The sequence below is a fragment of the Leptodactylus fuscus genome, chromosome 4 (genome assembly GCF_031893055.1).
Source record: "Leptodactylus fuscus isolate aLepFus1 chromosome 4, aLepFus1.hap2, whole genome shotgun sequence".
Classification (NCBI taxonomy): domain Eukaryota; kingdom Metazoa; phylum Chordata; class Amphibia; order Anura; family Leptodactylidae; genus Leptodactylus; species Leptodactylus fuscus.
In genome coordinates this window covers 25,632,366-25,652,955 of record NC_134268.1, presented here as the reverse complement: position 1 = coordinate 25,652,955, position 20,590 = coordinate 25,632,366, and the positions used below count along the sequence as shown (strand labels likewise).

General features: G+C 41.5%; 1 protein-coding gene across 1 annotated transcript in view; it reads right to left on the bottom strand.

Annotated features, from left to right (window-relative positions):
• The window catches only part of CSMD3 (CUB and Sushi multiple domains 3), a 1,052,627-nt gene that overhangs the window by 133,365 nt on the left and 898,672 nt on the right, over nucleotides 1–20,590 (bottom strand). The window contains exons 48-51 of the mRNA XM_075270295.1: nucleotides 18,520–18,708; nucleotides 18,246–18,392; nucleotides 6,615–6,803; nucleotides 1,360–1,545 (exon numbers count right to left, since the gene is read on the bottom strand). Of these exons, the coding sequence (XP_075126396.1) occupies nucleotides 1,360–1,545; nucleotides 6,615–6,803; nucleotides 18,246–18,392; nucleotides 18,520–18,708 (711 nt within the window). The remainder of the gene's footprint in view (nucleotides 1–1,359; nucleotides 1,546–6,614; nucleotides 6,804–18,245; nucleotides 18,393–18,519; nucleotides 18,709–20,590) is intronic.

Here is a 20,590-nt window from a genome sequence, read left to right as displayed (position 1 = left end):
TGCTCCAAAAAACAAATGATCAGATGGACAATTCCTGATAGCCTACTGGATTCGCCATTGGTTTGTAAAAGTGGATAACCCCTTTAAGGCTAAGGTCTCACATTGTGGAAATGCAGAGGTTTTGGTTGCAAATTTTGCAGCGGTTTTATCAGCCAAGGTCAAGAATTGGTGGAAATGCGGGGCCACACGGTGGCTTCGTGGTTAGCACTGCTGCCTTGCAGCGCTGGAGTCCTGGTGTTCAAATCCCACCAAGGGCATAAAACCATCTGCAAGGAGTTTGTATGTTCTCCCCGTGTTTGCATGGATTTCCATCCCATATTCCAAAAAAAAAAAAGACATACTGATAGGGAAAAATGTACATTGTGAGCTCTATGTGGGGCTCACAATCTACATTAAAAAAAATAAAAAATAATAATTGGTGGAAATGGGAAAAATAATGAAAGCTCTTGTAGGTTTCCCTTCTGTTGAATCCACTTCTGTCTTCGTCTCAAAAAATCACATCAAAATTTCTGCAACGTGGAACCTTAGCCTTATGTAGTAACAAAATCCTCAAAAATTATTTTCCAAAGCTCCAGCTCGTATGTCCTTCAGAAATATTCATATCCAAATTCATATCTATGAAACGTAAAGCTAAAAAAATTGGGTTTACGCTAGGGTCACACCCGCATTGGGGTCTCCTTTCTTTGGATTCGCTTGGGAACCCGAAAAATGGAAACCCAATCCACTTATAAAGACTATAATGGGGTCCACTGGATCTAGCCCTGATCTCAATATCATCCAGACAGATTGGAGCAAGCCTACATCCTCAGAAGATCTGGGCTTAGTTCTCCAAGATGGCGGGAACAACCAACCTGCTGAGTTCTGCCAAAAACTGTCTGCAAGTATTGAGAAGAACTGATGGAACGCAAAGAGCAAAGGTCACACCAAATATTGATGGAATTTAGATTTCTCTTTTCTTTATTCATTTCATTTTGTTCATGGTCAAACATAAACTAGTAACCCTTCTATTTTTGAAAAGATTCTTTCTATGCATCATTGACCATACATCGCGCCCAGTTCCCTCTAATAAGCTCCTCCACGATGTGAGTATTTTTTGGTAAGAACAGCGCTGCAGGCTTTACTTTTCATGTTGTCAAAATATTGGAAACTCTGAACGGAGCGGACATTAGAACAAAAGGTGGAAGGGATGGGTGCACAGATCTTATGACGAAGACTTTCCCGAATCATCTGAACTTGAAAAGTAAAAACTTGCCATTCCATAAGAGTCTCATCTGCTGCGGATTTATAGCACATGATGATAATTCTAGTTACTACTCGATAGTGGAACATCTCATGAATACGGCGCTCGGTCTCACTTACCTACACAGCGAGGTGTTTTGTTGTGATTGCTCCATGTGCCATCTGGCTGGCATACGGCTTGAGTCAGCTCTTTGGATGATAACTTAAATCCATCATTACAAAAATAAGTGACACTCGTACCCACTAAGTAATCTGTTGCCAATATGCCGCCATTCACAGGAGCCTTGGGAATCCCGCATGATATTGCTGTGAAGAGAGCAATGACAATTTAATACCGGCATGTGAATTGCAAAATAGTAAGAATAGGCAGTACAATCATATTCGCAAAATATTCTATTCCGTGATTTATATATACCCAAGATCTATTATGAGCAGCGAATGCGGTATATTCCAGAACCGTTCAAGCATTTGTATGTTTTATTGAAGAGGTTTTATGACACTGATAAATAGAAGACCTATACTTAGGTTTGGTCATCAATATCTGATAAGTGGGGGTCCGACCACACCATTGATTTCAATGGGAGTGCTGGAGATAGCTGAAGTACAGTTATCTTTGGCACTCTCATCGAAGTGTACCTACCACTCCATTCAGGATGAAAGCCCCCCATTCTTCTGATCAGTGGGGGTATGAGCAGGCAGACCCCCACTGATCCCAGGATAATAACTTGCTCAATGGGAAAACCCCTTTAAAGTGGTTGTCTCATTATAGAGTCTTATCCCCTATTCACAAGACGTTTTGTTGGGGGCCGAATCACCAGGTACCCCAGTCATCAGCAGGATGTAGGACCGAAAGTCCCCCTAAGGTCTCCATTTACTCCTATAGGTTTTTAGAACTGTAATCCCCTACACCGCCCATAGCCCCAGTCACACAAGTACACTGGCACTCCATTGACGAAGAGGCTTTAGGGGAAATACAGGGGGACCTGATCATTGGCCCCCCCAGCGATCAGACACTTGTCCAGTGGATAGAGGATAAGTGTCCATCAGAGGACAACCCCTTTAAGGTTGGTTTAGAGAAACACTTTTCTTCCTTTTGCCTTGCCTTGAAGACTTCCTACACCCAGCTGGCATCTGGAGAAACAGAACACCCCATAGATCCTAAAAGTGGGGCACATCTCCATGTCTCAATGTGTATGCAACTCCAGATTGACTGCAACATTGGAGCAATGGAGCTATCGAGTCGCTGTTAAGCCCCAGACGCAGGCATTCATATTACTTTAAAGGTTCATAAGGTAATATCTACATAAAGAAATTCAGTTAAATTACCCAATTTAGCCAAATTATAAACCTGTCTCCATTTTTCTAGATTTCTGGAGTAGTTCTTGCACACGCTGAGCCAGCCTTTCTTCCGCTTCTCTGCCCCTGTCTTGTACTTTTTGCAACCTGACCAAGCAATAGCCCTTAACTTTGTGAAGTGTATCAAGCGGTGTTCTCCCTAATTGACTTGATTTGCTTAAATGCGTTATCTCTCGAGGGCTTCTTTGCAAATGTCAAACTAAACAGGATCCCATGAATTCAATTGCAATTCCCATTATCTTGTTAACATCTTAATTTGTATGATAAACTGGGCAATAAGCTCAGTGACTGTAACTAAGTACAGTGTGCGCAGTATGTTATATCCATATACCTACGGTATCGAGAAGGAATAAGAAGCCTAGGAGTGACTTCTATAAGTGTATACAAGCAAGGTCAGACCCTCATGTCTAGCAATGAAATCTCCTCTAGAAGGAAGAAATCTCTCTCCTGTATTACCAACTATACAGAACTACTCTAAAAATCAATGTCTAACCCATGAAACATGATTTGGGGTTGGAGCAAAACCAGTCTCCTTCAAAAGGAAGAGTCTCACTTGTATATATTTTTCCAAACCCATAAAACTCTCAACTCAACCCAAAACCATGCTGTGTCCTCCAAGAAATAGTGTTGGGTTTATAATTTTGTCTTGTGATGTAAAAAGTTGCAGCCACTTTAATGAAACACAATTTTTCCACCTATTATTGAACTATAGACTTTGAAAATTTCAAGTTTTTTGTAGATTTCCACTAGGAGTCACTCGAGGTGGGGATTCATTAAGTCTGGTATATTGTACACCAGTCTTATTGTCCCCTGTATCGGTGGAGGGTGTGCCTAATTCAAGATAAATTTGGTGCATGCTCTCATGTGCCCGGGCTAAAACCGATGCTATTTGCTGGGGTAGATTTCTGACATCATTTACACCAGAAAATTTTTGACTATTTTAGTTTGCAACCTTCGGTCCCTTCAAAAAAGTGTCACAAGTTCTTAGTGAAGCTGCCCCAAAACTCAGAAAGGCTGGGCACCAAGGTGAACATTTAACATGCCCTCTCCCCGCACCTCCTCTTCGATCCCCCCCAATTCTGCACACACTATTATGTCCCATAGTGGCCCCTGCACACAGTATTATCCCCATAGTGGCCCCTGCACACAGTATTACCCCATAGTGGCCCCTGCACACAGTATTATGCCCCATAGTGGCTCCTGCACACAGTATTATGTCCCATAGTGGCCCCTGCACACACTTTTATGTCCCATAGTGGTCCATGCACAACAGTATTATGCCCATAGTGGTCCCTGCACACAGTATTATGCCCCATAGTGGCCCCAGGCCACCTCTGCTTCTCGTGAGCCTGAATGTCCTGGGCCCTGTGGCAACCGCTACCCCTTCTACCCCGGTATTTACGTCACTGCCCATTGTGGTCTATTTTTCATCAACACAGTGTTGGCATAGGCTTATAGGATGCCTGCCAACAAGTAATGGACCGAATCTTCACCTTCCTATACTAACCACATAATCATAATCACTTACAGACTACATAGCGGTATTATATGGACAATGTATGATGGTACCATCGCTACCAATAGTACAATATTATTCTCATTTTTTTCATTTTTTTTCTTCTAAAAATGAAGCAGTCATAGACTTTAAGTCTAGAACAAACCAGCGAGACCAACCCTTCACTTTGAGACGGACTTGTGCAAGTATTTTTGTCATTGACCTGAATAAAATATTTGTATAGGTAATTGCTGGTTTTCCTAAACCTGTACGGGCACTGGATAGTAGCAAAATGGCATTTCAGTATAGAGAACCTGAAGTAACTTATTCCTGGTACAATCCTTATATAAACCTATGAATGGTAGTAAAACATAGAAATTACACCTGTCAGATGTTCATCATTCATCACATGCTGGCTGTGAATACCAAGACACCGATCACATACACCATTGTACGGCTATCATTCTGAATACAAGTATTATATTTCATTGCCATTTCAAAAGTACATACAATAGTGGGACAAAATACCAAAATTATCTTATCAAAGCTAAAGTGTAGGAAAACAAAAGAATGTAAGAAAAGAAACAGAACAGAAAGAAAATAAGTAAAACGATATTAGATAGACCTAGACACAGACAGATGGATAGATGGATAGATAGATAGATAGATAGATAGATATGAGATAGATAGATATGAGATAGATAGATAGATAGATAGATAGATAGATAGATAGATAGATAGATAGAGTATACCTCCCAACCTTCAAAGGATACAAAGAGGGACAGTAAGTGCGGCACACTTCTACGTTTACTCCATCCACTCATCAATTTTCTTTGTCCCCCACATGGTGTAATGCTCCTTCAGTCACCCTAATATTATATGCCCTCACATTATAGTATTCCTCTTCAATTGCCCCATAGTATGAAGTCTCTCTCCTGATGCCTCAGGGTAAACTGGGGGAAACTAGAGGGGGACATTAAATTGGAGCAGTTGGAAGGTGACATTATACTATGGGGGTAGTTGGAGGGGGACATTAAACTGTGGGCTGGTGGAAAGGGACATTAAACTGGTGGCAACTAAAGGAGAACAATAAACTATGTTGGGGGGCAATATGGTGGCTCAGTGGTTAGCACTGTAGCCTTTAAGCGCTGGAGTCCTGGGTTCGAATCTCACCAGGAACAACATCTACAAGGAGTTTATGTTCTCCCTCTATTTGCATGGATTTCCTCCCAGTCTACAAAGACATACTGATAGGGAAAATGTACATTGTGAGCTCAATATGCAGCTCACAATCTACATAAAAAAATCAAAAAATCATGTGGGTAGCTGGAGGGTGACATTTAACAGGAGGGGGGAGCAACTAGAGGCAGACCTGTCCCTCTCCAGTTTCCCCACGGTTTATTGTCCTCCTCCAGCTGCCCCCCCCCCCAGTTTAATGTCCCCTTCCAACCTACTCCCAATTTAATGTCCCTTTCCAGTGACCCCACTGTTTAAGGACCGCCTCCAGCTGCCCCCAGATGTCACAATTTGCCCCCAAATTTAACATAATAAAAACACTCTCCTCGCTCCTCTACTACTCTGTCTGAGGTCTCTCTCTCCAGAGTGTTTAGAGAGCGCCAGACGCAATGTGAGTGACATTATCACATCACGTCTTCAGCTCTTGGGACTGGAGCACGCAGGGCGGTGTTTCACACAGAGTGGTGAAGTAGGAACTGTCTGTTGATGGCTTCTGCTTCATCATTGTATTTTACCTCCATACATAGAAGAGTTGATACCAGGACATAACTCCAGGCGACTGGGACAGCAGGACAAGCCCCATCAATCCAGGACTGCCCTGCTGAATCTGGGAGGGTTGGGAGGTATGAGATTGAGATAGATAAGTAGGTAGATAGATAGTGTACGCCGATGGCTGGTCAGATAATGGAGGGGGTGTACATCTCGCCCAGACTACTCAGGTGGGCGAGATGAGAAAAGTCCAGGCATGAGTTTGTTCTCAGAAGGCAACTTTTGTCTGCTGAGCATTTTGTTAAACGCTCAGTATTGGGCTGGATATTTAGGAATGGCAGGTAGGTTGGCAGTGGGACCTGTCATTCCACCCCCCCCCTCCAGTCCACACATTGCTGTGAGTTCTCCTCATCAAGAAGGCTTAAGAGGTCAGCTCCAGCAGCAGACCTTGGACAGAGCTTGGCTGCAGAGCCAGCAGGAAGGTTGTACTATTGGATCTGTGTCCTGTATGAGTCAACTTGTTATTGATTCTGTTATTCTAGGTGAGGTATCCTATCCTATGTTCAGTTAGAGCCTAGCCGGGCAGGGATTTATTTTTGTATTGTTTTCTTTTATTTGCTGCACTGTTTGTTTTTTTTGAGTGAAAATAAAACACTACCAATTTTTTGGACTAATAATCTGGACTTGTGTGTCTATGCCACCCCACCTAGCAACCCCAGACCCTAACGATAGATAGATAGATAGATAGATAGATAGATAGATAGATAGATAGATAGATAGACAGACAATAGATATTTACCCTGACATGCAGGAACAGGCGCATCCCATGTATAATATCCATACGGTGATTTTTTACAGACAGCCGTGCTTTTTCCAATGAGTCTAAACCCTCGGTCACAGGCCCAGCGCACCATACTGTTCAGTTGTCCACCGGTTTGACTTACAATGAATCCATGTGGAGGGGACTCTGGGGTGCTGCAATAGTGCGCTGCAAAATACAGAGAGAAGTAATGCAATGTCATCTCTATAGAAAATGATAAAAACATGTATAAAATACAACACAAATATTATAACTATTAAAACCCAGAAATACTGAACAAGGCTGTAAAGATGTACATAGCGTCAGATTAACTTGGCTGGATTCACACCTGCGCCAGTTTCCATTTGGGGATGCTTTCTTATCTAGCGCTATCATATTCCGCAGCGCTGTACAGATATTGTCCCCCTATGGGGCTCACCATCAAAAGTCCCTATCTTTGGTGTGTAGGAAGAAACCCAGGAAGAACTTACAAAATTCTTGCAGATTCGAACCCAGGACTCCAGCAACATTACTCACAAGATTTTAAGAGGTTTTTCTACGACAAGTTCTAATTTTATACTATATATATATATACATAAATTAAATTAGGATTAATATAGTTAAATTACTGTATGCAATTTTGTATATCTATAAATTTTGCAGATTTGCTCTGGTCTCTTGTATATCCTCAAATGAAATTGCACATCTTGTTATTACAGATGTCTAGTTATTATGACGGTACAACAGCTGTGCACCATCTCTGCACAAATTCACATGAGATTAATCCAATTATATTGAGAAGAGAACCATTTTCTAATGTGGAAGTTTGTCTGTACAAGTCAACCATGAAGTGCAATAGATAGCTTTTGAGAGTTTTTTGCATAACAAAGTGTGGTTTCCTTGGAGACTACAATCTTCTGAAATGTTGTGACAGACCTAAGCTACAAAATAACATTAAGAAGTAACAAGCAGATTTAATACAACCGGGATCAAACGGCGCAAATTATAGTCAGATTCAAAAACGGCTTCCATATTGAGGAAATTTAAATATTATCTAACATGGACACACATCGGGGAATATTGGGTATTTATTGTGATGTCCGTAGGACCAATTATACCAAATAGTTCTCCAATACTTCATACATTGTCACCATAGGTAAATTTACAAGAGTTTTCCAAAAATGTCAAAAACAGCAGGAATACTCTAAAATAAAAAAAAAACATAAGTAAAATTCTGGTGTCAAATCCATTGCCCCTCCAGCTCTGGAGTCCCTGCTGGTTTTTCCTTAATTTGCTTTAGCAATAGCAGACAAATTTACCAAAATGTCTACTGGAACTGTTCACTGGATTCCTTCTGGGCACGTTTTACTGCAGCAAAGTGAACATTGATCATCAGGGGCCACCAAGCCACCGAGCAGAAGTGGCTGTAGCCAATGAGTATTGCTTTTTTTTAATTTACGTATAATTCCTACACAAATTTTTTACACTCTCAGAAAATAACTTTAAAATATTTGTCGGTAGCCTGTAATTCTAGGTAAAGGTCTTTCCACACTCTCAATCATAGTCACTACAGTAATAATCAGTGCTAGATTGGCCCACCAGAGTAACAGAGGATCCTCTGGTGGCCCAGGGTCTAAGACAGTAATGGTCTGGCAGAAGAGACACAAATTTGAAGGGTACTATGGTCTATTCCTTAGCAGTTTTTGGTGGTTTGACCACCAGAATAATTTTTTCTGATGGGCCCAAAAATGATATATGACCAACTTGATCTTCATGAATTAGGCCACCATTTGTTTATTCCTGCAACATAGACACTGTTAATCCACTGCTCCATTCAAACCCTGTCGTCCTGCACTGAGGGGGACCACAAAGTGTTGGGTCCTCCAATGTAGTGATCAGTGGGGAATGCCCATTGAGGGAAAACCCTTTTAAATTGCCAATTGGTCATAGCTGATTTAAATACTTATCATCTTGGACTTTAGAAGTTTGTCCATCTAAGAAAAAATATTTAGAAAACAACTTAGGCTAAGTTCATATGTGTGCTGTAGTCTCTTCACGGAGAACTTCTCAACTTTCCAGTTTCAGTATAAAAACAGTGGACAACCGACAGACACCTGGTGGACCCCATCATAGTCTATGCACCATTGATGATGTCCAAACACAAACATGTGAAAACTCTACCCAATTGTTGTCCATGTTCATAAGGAGCAATAAGTACAGCCCGGTAGGGTACTAGAACAGCACCTGATTGGTAAACTGAGCATGGCACTGTCATTTTAGAACATTTTTATAATGCAATGGTAAGTTTACTTTTGGGCTGCTCCTGAGAACATTTTTTAACCTTCATTCTGGTATCTAGACTTCATCCAAGAGACCACTAGGTCATTACTGGTGGGAACGTTATTGCTGACCAGTGTGGGTCAAGAGAAACCTGTGCATGACACCAAGAGAGCAAACTGGAGCCTAGTCAAATGTACAGGCCAAAGTTAGGTTTGGCAGAGTGTGTCCATAGTCAATTAGAAGAAAAGGTCAAGACAGACAGCACTGGTTCAAAGTCAGGAAACAGGTCAAGCTCAGGTAGTTGTAAGTCACAGAAACAGGAGCATCTTTGCAGTGTCTAGAAAGCTAGGAATTGCTCAGAAAATGTCATGTGGGGGGAAACTTGTTTGCAACATATATATATATATATATATATATATATATATATATATATATATCAGATGGGTAAAGCACACTTGAAGGAGCAGGAGAAAGTATGTGAGGAGCAGAAATTGGGGCACACAGGAGCACATGGAGTCTGTGTGTAATCTGATGTCCCTGGCCACTGTAGGAAGGGGGATGCCGGTGGTAAAGAACAATGAGCATTATAATTCTACGCAGATCTCTAATAATTTTTTGGACAACCACTTAAAGCTGACAGTTACGGTTGAGCGATCGGGATCAGACAAGATCGTATTCTGATCGTCGATCAAGTAAATTTCACGATCGGGATCGGCTGGAAAATGATCGGAAATCAGATTTTGAAATCTCAAGATCGGCTCAAGCTTAAAAGTGACTTTTCCCATAGAGAAGCATTGACTAGGGTTGAGCAATCGGGATCGTAAAAGATTGGATTCTGATCGGCAATCGAGCAAATTTCACGATCGGGATCGGCTGGAAAACGAACGGAAATCAGATTTTGTAATTTCAAGATCGGCTCAAGCTTAAAAGTAACTTTTCCCATAGAGAAGCATTGACTAGGGTTGAGCGATCGGGATTGGAAAAGATTGGATTCCGATCGGCGATCGAGCAAATTTCACGAACGCGATCGAGATTCGGCTGAAAAATGATCAGAAATCGAATTTTAAAATCGATCCTGAAATCTCAAGATCTGCTCAACCCTACTGACAGTGCAACCTTGATCGAGAGCTTCACGACTACAGGGATACTACAGTTTTACCAGATCCTATTTTTGTATGATTTTCCATAGTTCTACATTGCCTGTACACAGCTAAAGAGTGACTAGAGACTAGCGGGATAACTCCAAGAACATTATTGTAATGAAGAGTAATGGTTGTGGGGCCCAGTTACTGATTGTGTATTGGGCCCCGGGGGATTGAAGTTGCCTCTGCTTCTTTCTAATAGAAAATGTAACCGAGTGTGCAGAAGGTTTTTCTATAAATATATGGCATTTGCTGTCAAAAGACATACAAGATCCAAAGAAAATGTAATTTCCAGTAATTTTCCCAATTGTTGGGATAGGCTGTTGGGATCGAAATTACCATTTTACTATAAAGTCTATTACTGTTAAACTGTTGGTGCACCAGATCCCACCATTACTGACTGGTAGTAGGACTCAATGTACCCAAGAGATATGCAGTGCCAGATATTTTCATCATCATCATCATCATCATGGCAATATCTTATCACCGGCCCTGACTTAGCAAGGGCGACCACTATTGAGATGTCGTAGCCAATAAATTCATATTTAGAAACGCCTATTATACAGTGACATTTACCTGTCACTCACGCATTTCCCAAATGTCACGTCTTCTGAAACCACAATATAAACTGACATAATGAGATGTTGAGATTAATGAATTAGTATATCCAAAGTGTCTCTAATAAATATCAAACCAAACACTGATCAGACATTGCAGACTCAATTGTGGAATTGTGGAAATCTATATAACAGGGTAATTCGCTAAAGTTTTTGGTAAGTGTGAAAAAAATATTGCAAAAAATGTTTTCAGAAATGGAATGGTTAATAGTTTATTTTTGGTCAATCAACAAAATGAAGTGAATGAAGAAAAGAGAAATGTAAATCCCATCAATATTCAGCGTGACCTTTGCCCGTTGCCTTCCATCAGTTCTTCTCGGTACTTGCTGACAGTTTTCGGCAAGACTCGGCAGGGAGGTTGTTCCCGCCATCTTGGACCAAGCACAGATCTTCTGTGGATCTAGGCTTGTTGCTATCCATCTGTCTCCTCATGTCATCGCAGACAGACTCCATTATGATGAGATCAGGTCTATATCTGTGGGGGCCGTATTAGCACTTCCATCACTCCTCCTCCAAAGGGCAAAGGTCACACCAAATATTGATGGCATTTACATTAGGTAACATATGTGGTCTGCAGAGTGATTATATGGGTAGCTTTTATGCAGCCCCCCTCCAAAAAAAAAAAATTGAGAAGACAGCTTAAAATGGTATAAAATGGGGTGATACTGACTTCATAAATCCCCTGTCCTTCCTCTTCCACCCTTTCCCAGACCTCCACCATTCTATGTATTGTCACCTCCAGCGATGATATCTAGACTTGGAAATGTGACACCTACAGGCAAAGCGATGACCCCAGGGGTGCTGACACTGCTACAGCAGGAATTGGCTAACGCAGATCATTTAATCATCTCTCAAGGCAAAAACAGTGGTGGGTTTGGTAAGGTGAGTATTACTTTTTACATTTTTTTTTAATAGCACAGCAAATATTCTTGACAAGGGCAGGGGAAGATTTTGTTGCCATCTCTTTGGTGGTTTATGTCTCTGAAAACAAAAGGATCCTTGATGTCCAACACGGCTGATCCTTCTCAACATATACCTCCATGGGAAAGTTGTGAGACTTTCATGTACAGTAAATGAAGTCTACCACCAACCCCAAGCGCATTCAACTGCCACCACCGTGTTAGAGAGCACATTACAGTGATAAACAACATATCTCTGTTATATAGGTCGTCTGTAGATTTGGAAGAAAAGGGAAGTCTTATGCAAATGAGTTAGTTGGAGCACTGGGGGCGGTCCTTCAGCTCTTGGAGCACTGCTCTTGCTGCTCAAGCAGTATGGGTGATGTTACAGCAGTGGGTGGATCAACTCCTTGCGTGGACTGACGAAGGCCGGAGATGGTCAGAGTTTGAGTGGTAAGAGATGGGCGTACCAGGAGATAAAGTTCTGCCCACATTGCACCTACAGACTTCAAAGTGGGTTCACCTGGAGTTTTCTTATGTCTTGATTAGGGTTGAGCCGATCTTGAGATTTTAGGATCAATTTTAAAATCCAATTTCGATAATTTTCCAGCCGATCCCGATCGTGAAATTTAATCGAACGCCGATTGGGATCCGATCTTTCCCAATCCCAATCGCTCAACCCTAGTTAATGCTTCTCTAGTCACTTTTAAGGTTGAGCCAATCTTGAGATTTCAAAATCCGATTTCTGATCATTTTCCAGTCGATCCCAATTGTGAAATTTGCCTGATCACCGATCAGGATCCGATCTTTTCCGATCCCAATCACTCAACCCTAGTCTTGATGCTTGCTTGAATAGAACTCTTTATTATGTTTCCACACCTCCCCTGTTCCTCCCCTTAAGGAGACCCCAGACTCTAAAAGTGGTTCCTGAAACTTTTGTAAAATTTGAGACAGATCTTGTTCGGTCTGAATTGGTTCGCCCATCTCTAGTCATCAATATCGTTAACTAAGTTATAACTTTTTATAAACCAAGTAGTCAACTTAATAAGAAGAAAAATAAATAAAATCTAGACTACAAAAATTTTGCATGAATATATTTTTACCGTTAAACAAATTTTGCCTTTTTATTTACAAAATTTCTCCCATTTCCTACGCTATTAAACAAGCTAATAATCCACATTTACGTATCAGGATCCCGCTGGCTGTCTTCCCAACAATTCTGAGTGGTACTGTAGAAATCTGGTAAGTGGTAATTACAGATAATTACTAACTTTACATCCTACATGAATTGAGTAAGTCATTTTCAGTAAGTACAGTACATATGTAACTACGTCTATACTGGCTGCATTCATTAGCATAGACTCCGCTTCATTTACGTCTGTACATGTTTATTTACAATTGTTTGGTTATTATTTCCATCCATTATCCCTTGGCACATGATAGTCGCTCATCATAGGAACGCTTAATGCATGCGACTTTTCCAGATGCCTATTAGTGTTTTAAGTTATTTTAGATTCTACGGGCAAAGCAAATAGCTAAGTATATAGAAGAAAATTACATTATAATTATAGCTTCTTTTTATACTGTTGGGTATAGCCCACGAGCGAATCTTATCTTGAATATTAATAGAAATGTTACTTACTAACTCCACTTCCTAAGTACCATATGTGATGACAATAATACATTGACCACAGTGGCCCGGCTGTCATTAAAAAACAGAACATACGCATATGTTTATGGGAGGAATTTTTGGAGTGTTGTGATAAAAAAAAAATACAGCTGCAACATAGCGGAGGGGGCTAATACTTTCTGTATGTGTTAGAAATCCTGTGCATAAGGCTATGTGCACACTGCTTGAGATATACACCATAAAATGCTACTACTACTAGATGAAGAAGGCAATAAGGTCCAGAGGTGATGATGGGCCTCATAGCCCAAAAATAAGAAAGAAGATATAGATGTGTCCACACATAACTGATCTCCAGTTTGGTTTAGGAGTTCAATTTGCCTTAAAGGGATTCTACCATTAAAATCAAATTTTTTCTCTCTAACACGTAGGAATAGCCTTAAGAAAGGCTATTCTTCTCCAACCTTTTGCTGTCCTATTGGTTTTCGTCGGTATGCAAATGAGTTTTCTCGCAGCACTGGGGGTGTCCCCAATGCTGCGAGAGAGCTCTCCAGCGCCACCTCCATCTTCTTCAGGAACGGGGTCTTCACGCGTCTTCTTCCAGTGCTGGCGGTCAAACTTCTAGGCCTTGGGCCTCGGGCAGAGCCGACTGTGCATGCTACAGGCCACAAGAAAATGACCGCTTACTTACTGTGGAAGCGGCCATTTTTTTTGTGGCCGTGGGCATGTGCAGTCGCCTCTGCCCGAGGCCTAGAAGTATGACCGCCAGCGCCGGAAGAAGATGCATCAAGACCCCTTTCCTGTAGAGAATGGAGGCAGTGTTGGAGAGTTCTCTCGCAGTATTGGGGACACCCCCAGTGCTGTTTGATTGCTGAAGTCCGCCCCCAGGGCTGCAAGAGAATTCATTTGCATACTGACGAAAATAGTCATTTACACCGAACGGCGGTGAGGAGAAGACATCTAAAGGAAGGAGAAGAATAGCCTTTCTTAAGGCTATTCCTACGTGTTAGTGAGAAAAAAAGATTTTAATGGTTGAATCCCTTTAAACTCAATTCAATGCAAGATCACAACAACATGCAATCCACAATCCCCCCACTGGGTGGTCGCACATGGACACTTGTCATGAAACCACATCTGGACATGCTCAAGTAAGTGGACAGGTAGGATGTAATGTATTGGTACAGATGTAGCAAGTACCAACCCAACAAATGGTGCACTACTTTACTATTTGTGTATTATGCTCAGTACACTACACTAGTATAGTAGAACCTCCATTCTAAAGATAGACAACAGGGAGGTGATGCAGAGGGTGTAGTCACACCTGGACCCTGGAGCCTTATGAGGCCCATATAGTTTCTTCTTTCCAAAATGAGAAGCTACATTATAGTTTGGGAACGTGGTAAAGATGGGGCCCATATGGTGTCTTCTTCCCAACATAGAAAGATACATTAAAGTTTGGGAACTTGGTACAGATTTTGTATTGGGGCCCAGAAGCTTCATGTTAATCCTATAGTAACATTCAATTTTCATCAGCAGATTTGGCCATTTTGGCTAACGAGCAGCAGGCAATCTGCCATGTACATGTTGTAATCCACATTAGAATGAAAATATGCAAAAAGAGTAGCATGGTGTGGTGAAATATTACAGTAGTGTTGTACTAGTTACATCTGTGCATCTACAGTATTATATGTCCGCTTTTGAATTCATATATATATATATATATATATATATATATATATATATATATATATATATACACAGTCCTATGAAAAAGTTTGGGCACCCCTATTAATCTTAATCATTTTTAGTTCTAAATATTTTGGTATTTGCAGCAGCCATTTCAGTTTGATATATCTAATAACTGATGGACACAGTAATATTTCAGGATTGAAATTAGGTTTATTGTACTAACAGAAAATGTGCAATATGCATTAAACCAAAATTTGACCGGTGCAAAAGTATGGGCACCTCAACAGAAAAGTGACATTAATATTTAGTAGCTCCTCCTTTTGCAAAGATAACAGCCTCTAGTCGCTTCCTGTAGCTTTTAATCAGTTCCTGGATCCTGGATAAAGGTATTTTGGACAAACAATTCAAGTTCAGTTAAGTTAGATGGTCGCCGAGCATGGACAGCCCGCTTCAAATCATCCCACAGATGTTCAATGATATTCAGGTCTGGGGACTGGGATGGCCATTCCAGAACATTGTAATTGTTCCTCTGCATGAATGCCTGAGTCGATTTGGAGCGGTGTTTTGGATCATTGTCTTGCTGAAATATCCATCCCCGGCGTAACTTCAACTTCGTCACTGATTCTTGAACATTATTCTCAAGAATCTGCTGATACTGAGTGGAATCCATGCGACCCTCAACTTTAACAAGATTCCCGATGCCGGCATTGGCCACACAGCCCCAAAGCATGATGGAACCTCCACCAAATTTTACAGTGGGTAGCAAGTGTTTTTCTTGGAATGCTGTTTCCTTTTGGACGCCATGCATAACGCCTTTTTTTTATAACCAAACAACTCAATCTTTGTTTCCAAAATGAAGTTGGCTTCTCCAAATGTGCTTTTTCATACCTCAGGCGACTCTGTTTGTGGCATACGTGCAGAAACGGCTTCTTTCTCATCACTCTCCCATACAGCTTCTCCTTGTGCAAAGTGCGCTGTATAGTTGACCGATGCACAGTGACACCATCTGCAGCAAGATGATGCTGCAGCTCTTTGGAGGTGGTCTGTGGATTGTCCTTGACTGTTCTCACCATTCTTCTTCTCTGCCTTTCTGATATTTTTCTTGGCCTGCCACTTCTGGGCTTAACAAGAACTGTCCCTGTGGTCTTCCATTTCCTTACTATGTTCCTCACAGTGGAAACTGACAGGTTAAATCTCTGAGACAACGTTTTGTATCCTTCCCCTGAACAACTATGTTGAACAATCTTTGTTTTCAGATCATTTGAGAGCGGGCTGTCCATATTCGGCGACCATCTAACTTAACTGAACTTAATCCAAAATACCTTCATCCAGGATCCAGGAACTGATTAAAAGCTACAGGAAGCGACTAGAGGCTGTTATCTTTGCAAAAGGAGGATGTACTAAATATTAATGTCACTTTTCTGTTGAGGTGACCATATTTTTGCACCGGTCAAATTTTGGTTTAATGCATATTGCGAATTTTCTGTTAGTACAATAAACCTCATTTCAATCCTGAAATATTACTGTGTCCATCAGTTATTAGATATATCAAACTGAAATGGCTGCTGCAAACACCAAAATATTTAGAACTAAAAATGATTAAGATTAATAGGGGTGCCCAAACTTTTTCATAGGACTGTATATATATATATATATATATACTTCGTGGAGAACATCCAGGATCCCAGAATGGAAAATTGAGGAAGTGCCAATACCAGATCAGAGGGAGTTTATGGGGTGAGGAAAATTTATGTTGCTATCTTACACTATCAGCATTCAGCATTTTTATAGTCTAGAATCCCATTAGATAATTACTTGGCTTATGTTCCCTTAACAGGGTTTTCCCATGAAACAAGTTATCCCCTATAGATAGAGGATAACTGGCACATTAGTATGAGTCTGACCACACAGATCCCACTGATCAGTAGGACTGGGAACTTATGTGGTCCTACCCATAAGTTCCTAGTAGTCTGACAGCTGTACTTTAGCTATCCTGTCACTCCCTTTGAATGACACCGAGTGTACTGCTGCCCATCCACCACTCCATTCAGAACAGGGGACAACATTTCCCAATCCTACTGTTCAGTTGGGGTCCAACCGTCTGATCTGCAAATTTTCCCATCGGTAGTGGATAACTTGTTTCATGGGAAACGAAGTGTAAGAAAATATCCTCCCATCTAGTATATAATCAAAGACAATTGGAATGGTCACCACTAAACGCTACAGTGCGTAACTATGAGGGGTCTGCACACCCCGAAATGTGTTACTATGCAGATGATTAAATAAATCAAGACTATTTACTATATCTAGTGTCCACTACATTGTAATTTTTACCACTTTGGTTATGCGCAGAAGCATTTAGTAGGCACCATTCCCATTTTCTTCAATCATTTCACCCCCTGGACAGACGGGCAGCATACCAGGTGGACCCAGCTTGGCTACAACTACCACATCATTAGATGAATTTCGCCTGACATTTTCCCAACGAAGGTGAGCGCCCATCCATATGATGTCCAGGTACTTGTTCAAATATCTGTGATGTCATCACTCTATGAGCGCTGTTTTTTCGTACATGTGCCCTATCTATGTATTGGTGAATGAGACACGTCAAATCGAGTTAAAATATAATATGTAGATAATATAAATGCATAAGTTAAAGCTAAAAAAAAAAGATTTAACATGAACCCCCCCCAAATCCCCACCACCACCATCTTTATATTTTCCTTGTAGAGTAGGGTTGAGCCGATCTTGAGATTTCAGGATCGATTTTAAAATCCAATTTCTGATCATTTTCCAGCCAATCCCGATCGTGAAATTTGCTCAACTGCCGATTGGAATCCGATCTTTCCTGATCCTGATCCCTTAACCCTAGTCAATGCTTCTCTATGTGAAAAGTGAGATTTCTAAATCCGATTTCCAATCTTTTTCCATCCAATCCCGATCATGAAATTTGCTCAATTGCCGATCGGGATCCGATCTTTCCCGATCCTGATCCCTCAGCCCTAGTCAATGCTTCTCTATGGGAAAAGTGAGCCGATCCTGATATTTCTAAATCTGATTTCCAATCTTTTTCCAGCCAATCCCGATCATGAAATTTGCTCAATTGCCGATCGGGATCCGATCTTTCCCGATCCTGATTGCTCAACCCTAGTCAATGCTTCTCTATGGGAAAAGTGAGATTTCTAAATCCGATTTCCAATCTTTTTCCAGCCGCTCCCGATCATGAAATTTGCTCGATCGTCGATCAGGATCCGATCTTTTCCGCTATTAGAGGGGTCTTCAACATTGACCATAGCGTAATAAACGTGACCATTATATATAAAAGCATACATGACATTACAATCCTCTAACACATAGAAACAGTAGCAGTATCCTACCTATATATCGGATTCTGAAGCCTTTCTTGTTGGTCCCATGATCTGCTGACCACCGTAAAAAAACTTCATGCCCACTGCTGGTGATATTAAAACTGGATGAATAATCCCCACTTAAGGAAATAAGCAGCGGATAGTGACTGTTTGGTCCTGTTCCAAACGAAATTTGCAGATTAGCACATGTGAAACATTCGGAGAAAAGACAAGTGCATTGTACAAAATGTCATCAAAAGAACAAAAGCATCAAATTATATTCAATGACATAATGTTTCATTACCGTCAAAGGCTTCGAGCACGTCAAACTCCTTTTCAGTATGAAAGAATTCGAAGATTAAGGTTATATTGTATCCCTTTTCCACACTAATGCTCCACGCGCACATCTGAAGGTTTGGGTAGCTGTCAGGATATCCAGGACTTAGTATGATACCTGTCGAGTCCAGGCGCATTTCATTGGCTGGGCAAAGCACTGCAAAAGACAGTGAATATTCAGTCTTCATAAAGGGATGGTTTATCTCAGGCTGCAGCTGTTTTATATAGTTCTATTAGAAATGAATAATAATAAATCCAAGAAGGATTTTCACCTTCAGAAGACTTAAATTTATAGGATTATACATAACCTCCTACAACTTTTTTTTCGCGAAAAATTGTCTTTTCTTTCTGGATTTATCATGTGGTCTGCAGCCATGTTCCTATATACCCCGGCATAGAAATCAGCTGTGCCTTGAGATGACATGCTTCTGTTATGCTTTTAGGATAGACAGAATGTTTCCAAATGTTAGAGATAGGTTATAAAAGCAGAACTGGCTCGGGTTCTTTTAACTGGTCAAGAGACCTCGGGAATAATAATTAAAGGAGTTTTCTTCTAAGACTTTAAAAGGGGCTTATCTATGGATGACCATGCAACAGATCCTTCTTTAGATCATATTTGGTGGGGCCAACACCTGGCACCCCCACTGATCAGCTGTTCTTAGCAGAGAAGGAAGCAGGAAGCAGACAGCGGCTGAACTGAGTCACTGCAACTTATCTTCTATTCAACTGGATAGAAACGAATCACAGTTCCTGGTCTGGCCTCTACACAAAGAGAGGAGCTGTCTTCTTCCTGTTCCAATATTTGTGCATCAGCTACTGAAAAGAGCTGATCAGTGGGAGTGCCAGGTGTCATATCTTCATTGATTTGATATTGACGACCTATCCTTAGAACTAAAACTAGGTCTCAAATTGGTTCTATGATAGTTGCTTAGTATTAGCATAGACTTATAATTCTTTATTATAGATGAGCGAACAGCGTTCGATCGAGTACATGTTCGATCGGATATCAGGCTGTTCGATATGTTCGATTTGAGTCAAACACCAGGTGGCAAACTCACAAAAAATTCGATTCCCCTCCCACCTTCCCTGACACTTTTTTTGCACCAATAACTGCACAGGGGACAGGAACAACGGAGGCATCGGAAAAAAAATCGGAAAAAGTAATTGGCTGGCGAAATCAGGTGACCTCCAATTTATACGAACAGTGGATTTAATATCCGGCTCATATGAGACTGTGAACTATGTGACTGTGAGACAGGGATAGATGTACAGGCAGGGTTAGCTAGGGATTACCTTTATTTAGGTGGGGATTTTACTCACCCAGCTCTTTGGGGCTCTATCTGGTCCGGATCCCTGTCAGCTTGCGATATGCAGGAGCTGACTTTTTCCCATAGGAATGCATTGACCAGCATTGATTGGCCAAATGCCATACAGAATACAGCATTCAGCCAATCAGCGCTGGTTCTGCTGGAGGCTCGTCTGTGAGGAGGCGGAGTCTAAGATCGGACCAGAACGGAGACTACTGTGGACCGATTTTAGACTACGCCTCCTCCGGCAGAAACAGCGTTGATTGGCCGAATGCTGTACTCTGTATGGCATTCGGCCAATCAACGCTGGTCAATGCATTCCTATGCCGAGATGTAGCAGTGCTGGCCGTGCGCTCAGCACTGCTACACCGGAGATGAAGCAGAGCTGAGTGTGGGCTGAACCCTGCTGCACACTCAGTTCTGCTGAGATGCAGCAGAGCTGAGTCTGCAGCAGGGTTCAGCGCACACTCAGCTCTGCTACATCTCTGATGTAGCATAGCTGAGTGTGCAGCAGGGTTCAGCGGTTCTCCGGTGTAACAGCGGTTCTCCGGTGTAGCAGTGCTGGCCGACCGCTCAGCTTGGCTGCATCTCCGGTGTAGCCTAGCTGAGTGCATGGCCAGCACAGCTTCATCTCCGATGTAGCAGTGCTGGCCTTGCGCTCAGCTCATCTCCAGAGTAGCCTAGCTGAGCGCACAGCCAGCACTGCTTCATCTCCAGTGTAGCCTAGCTGAG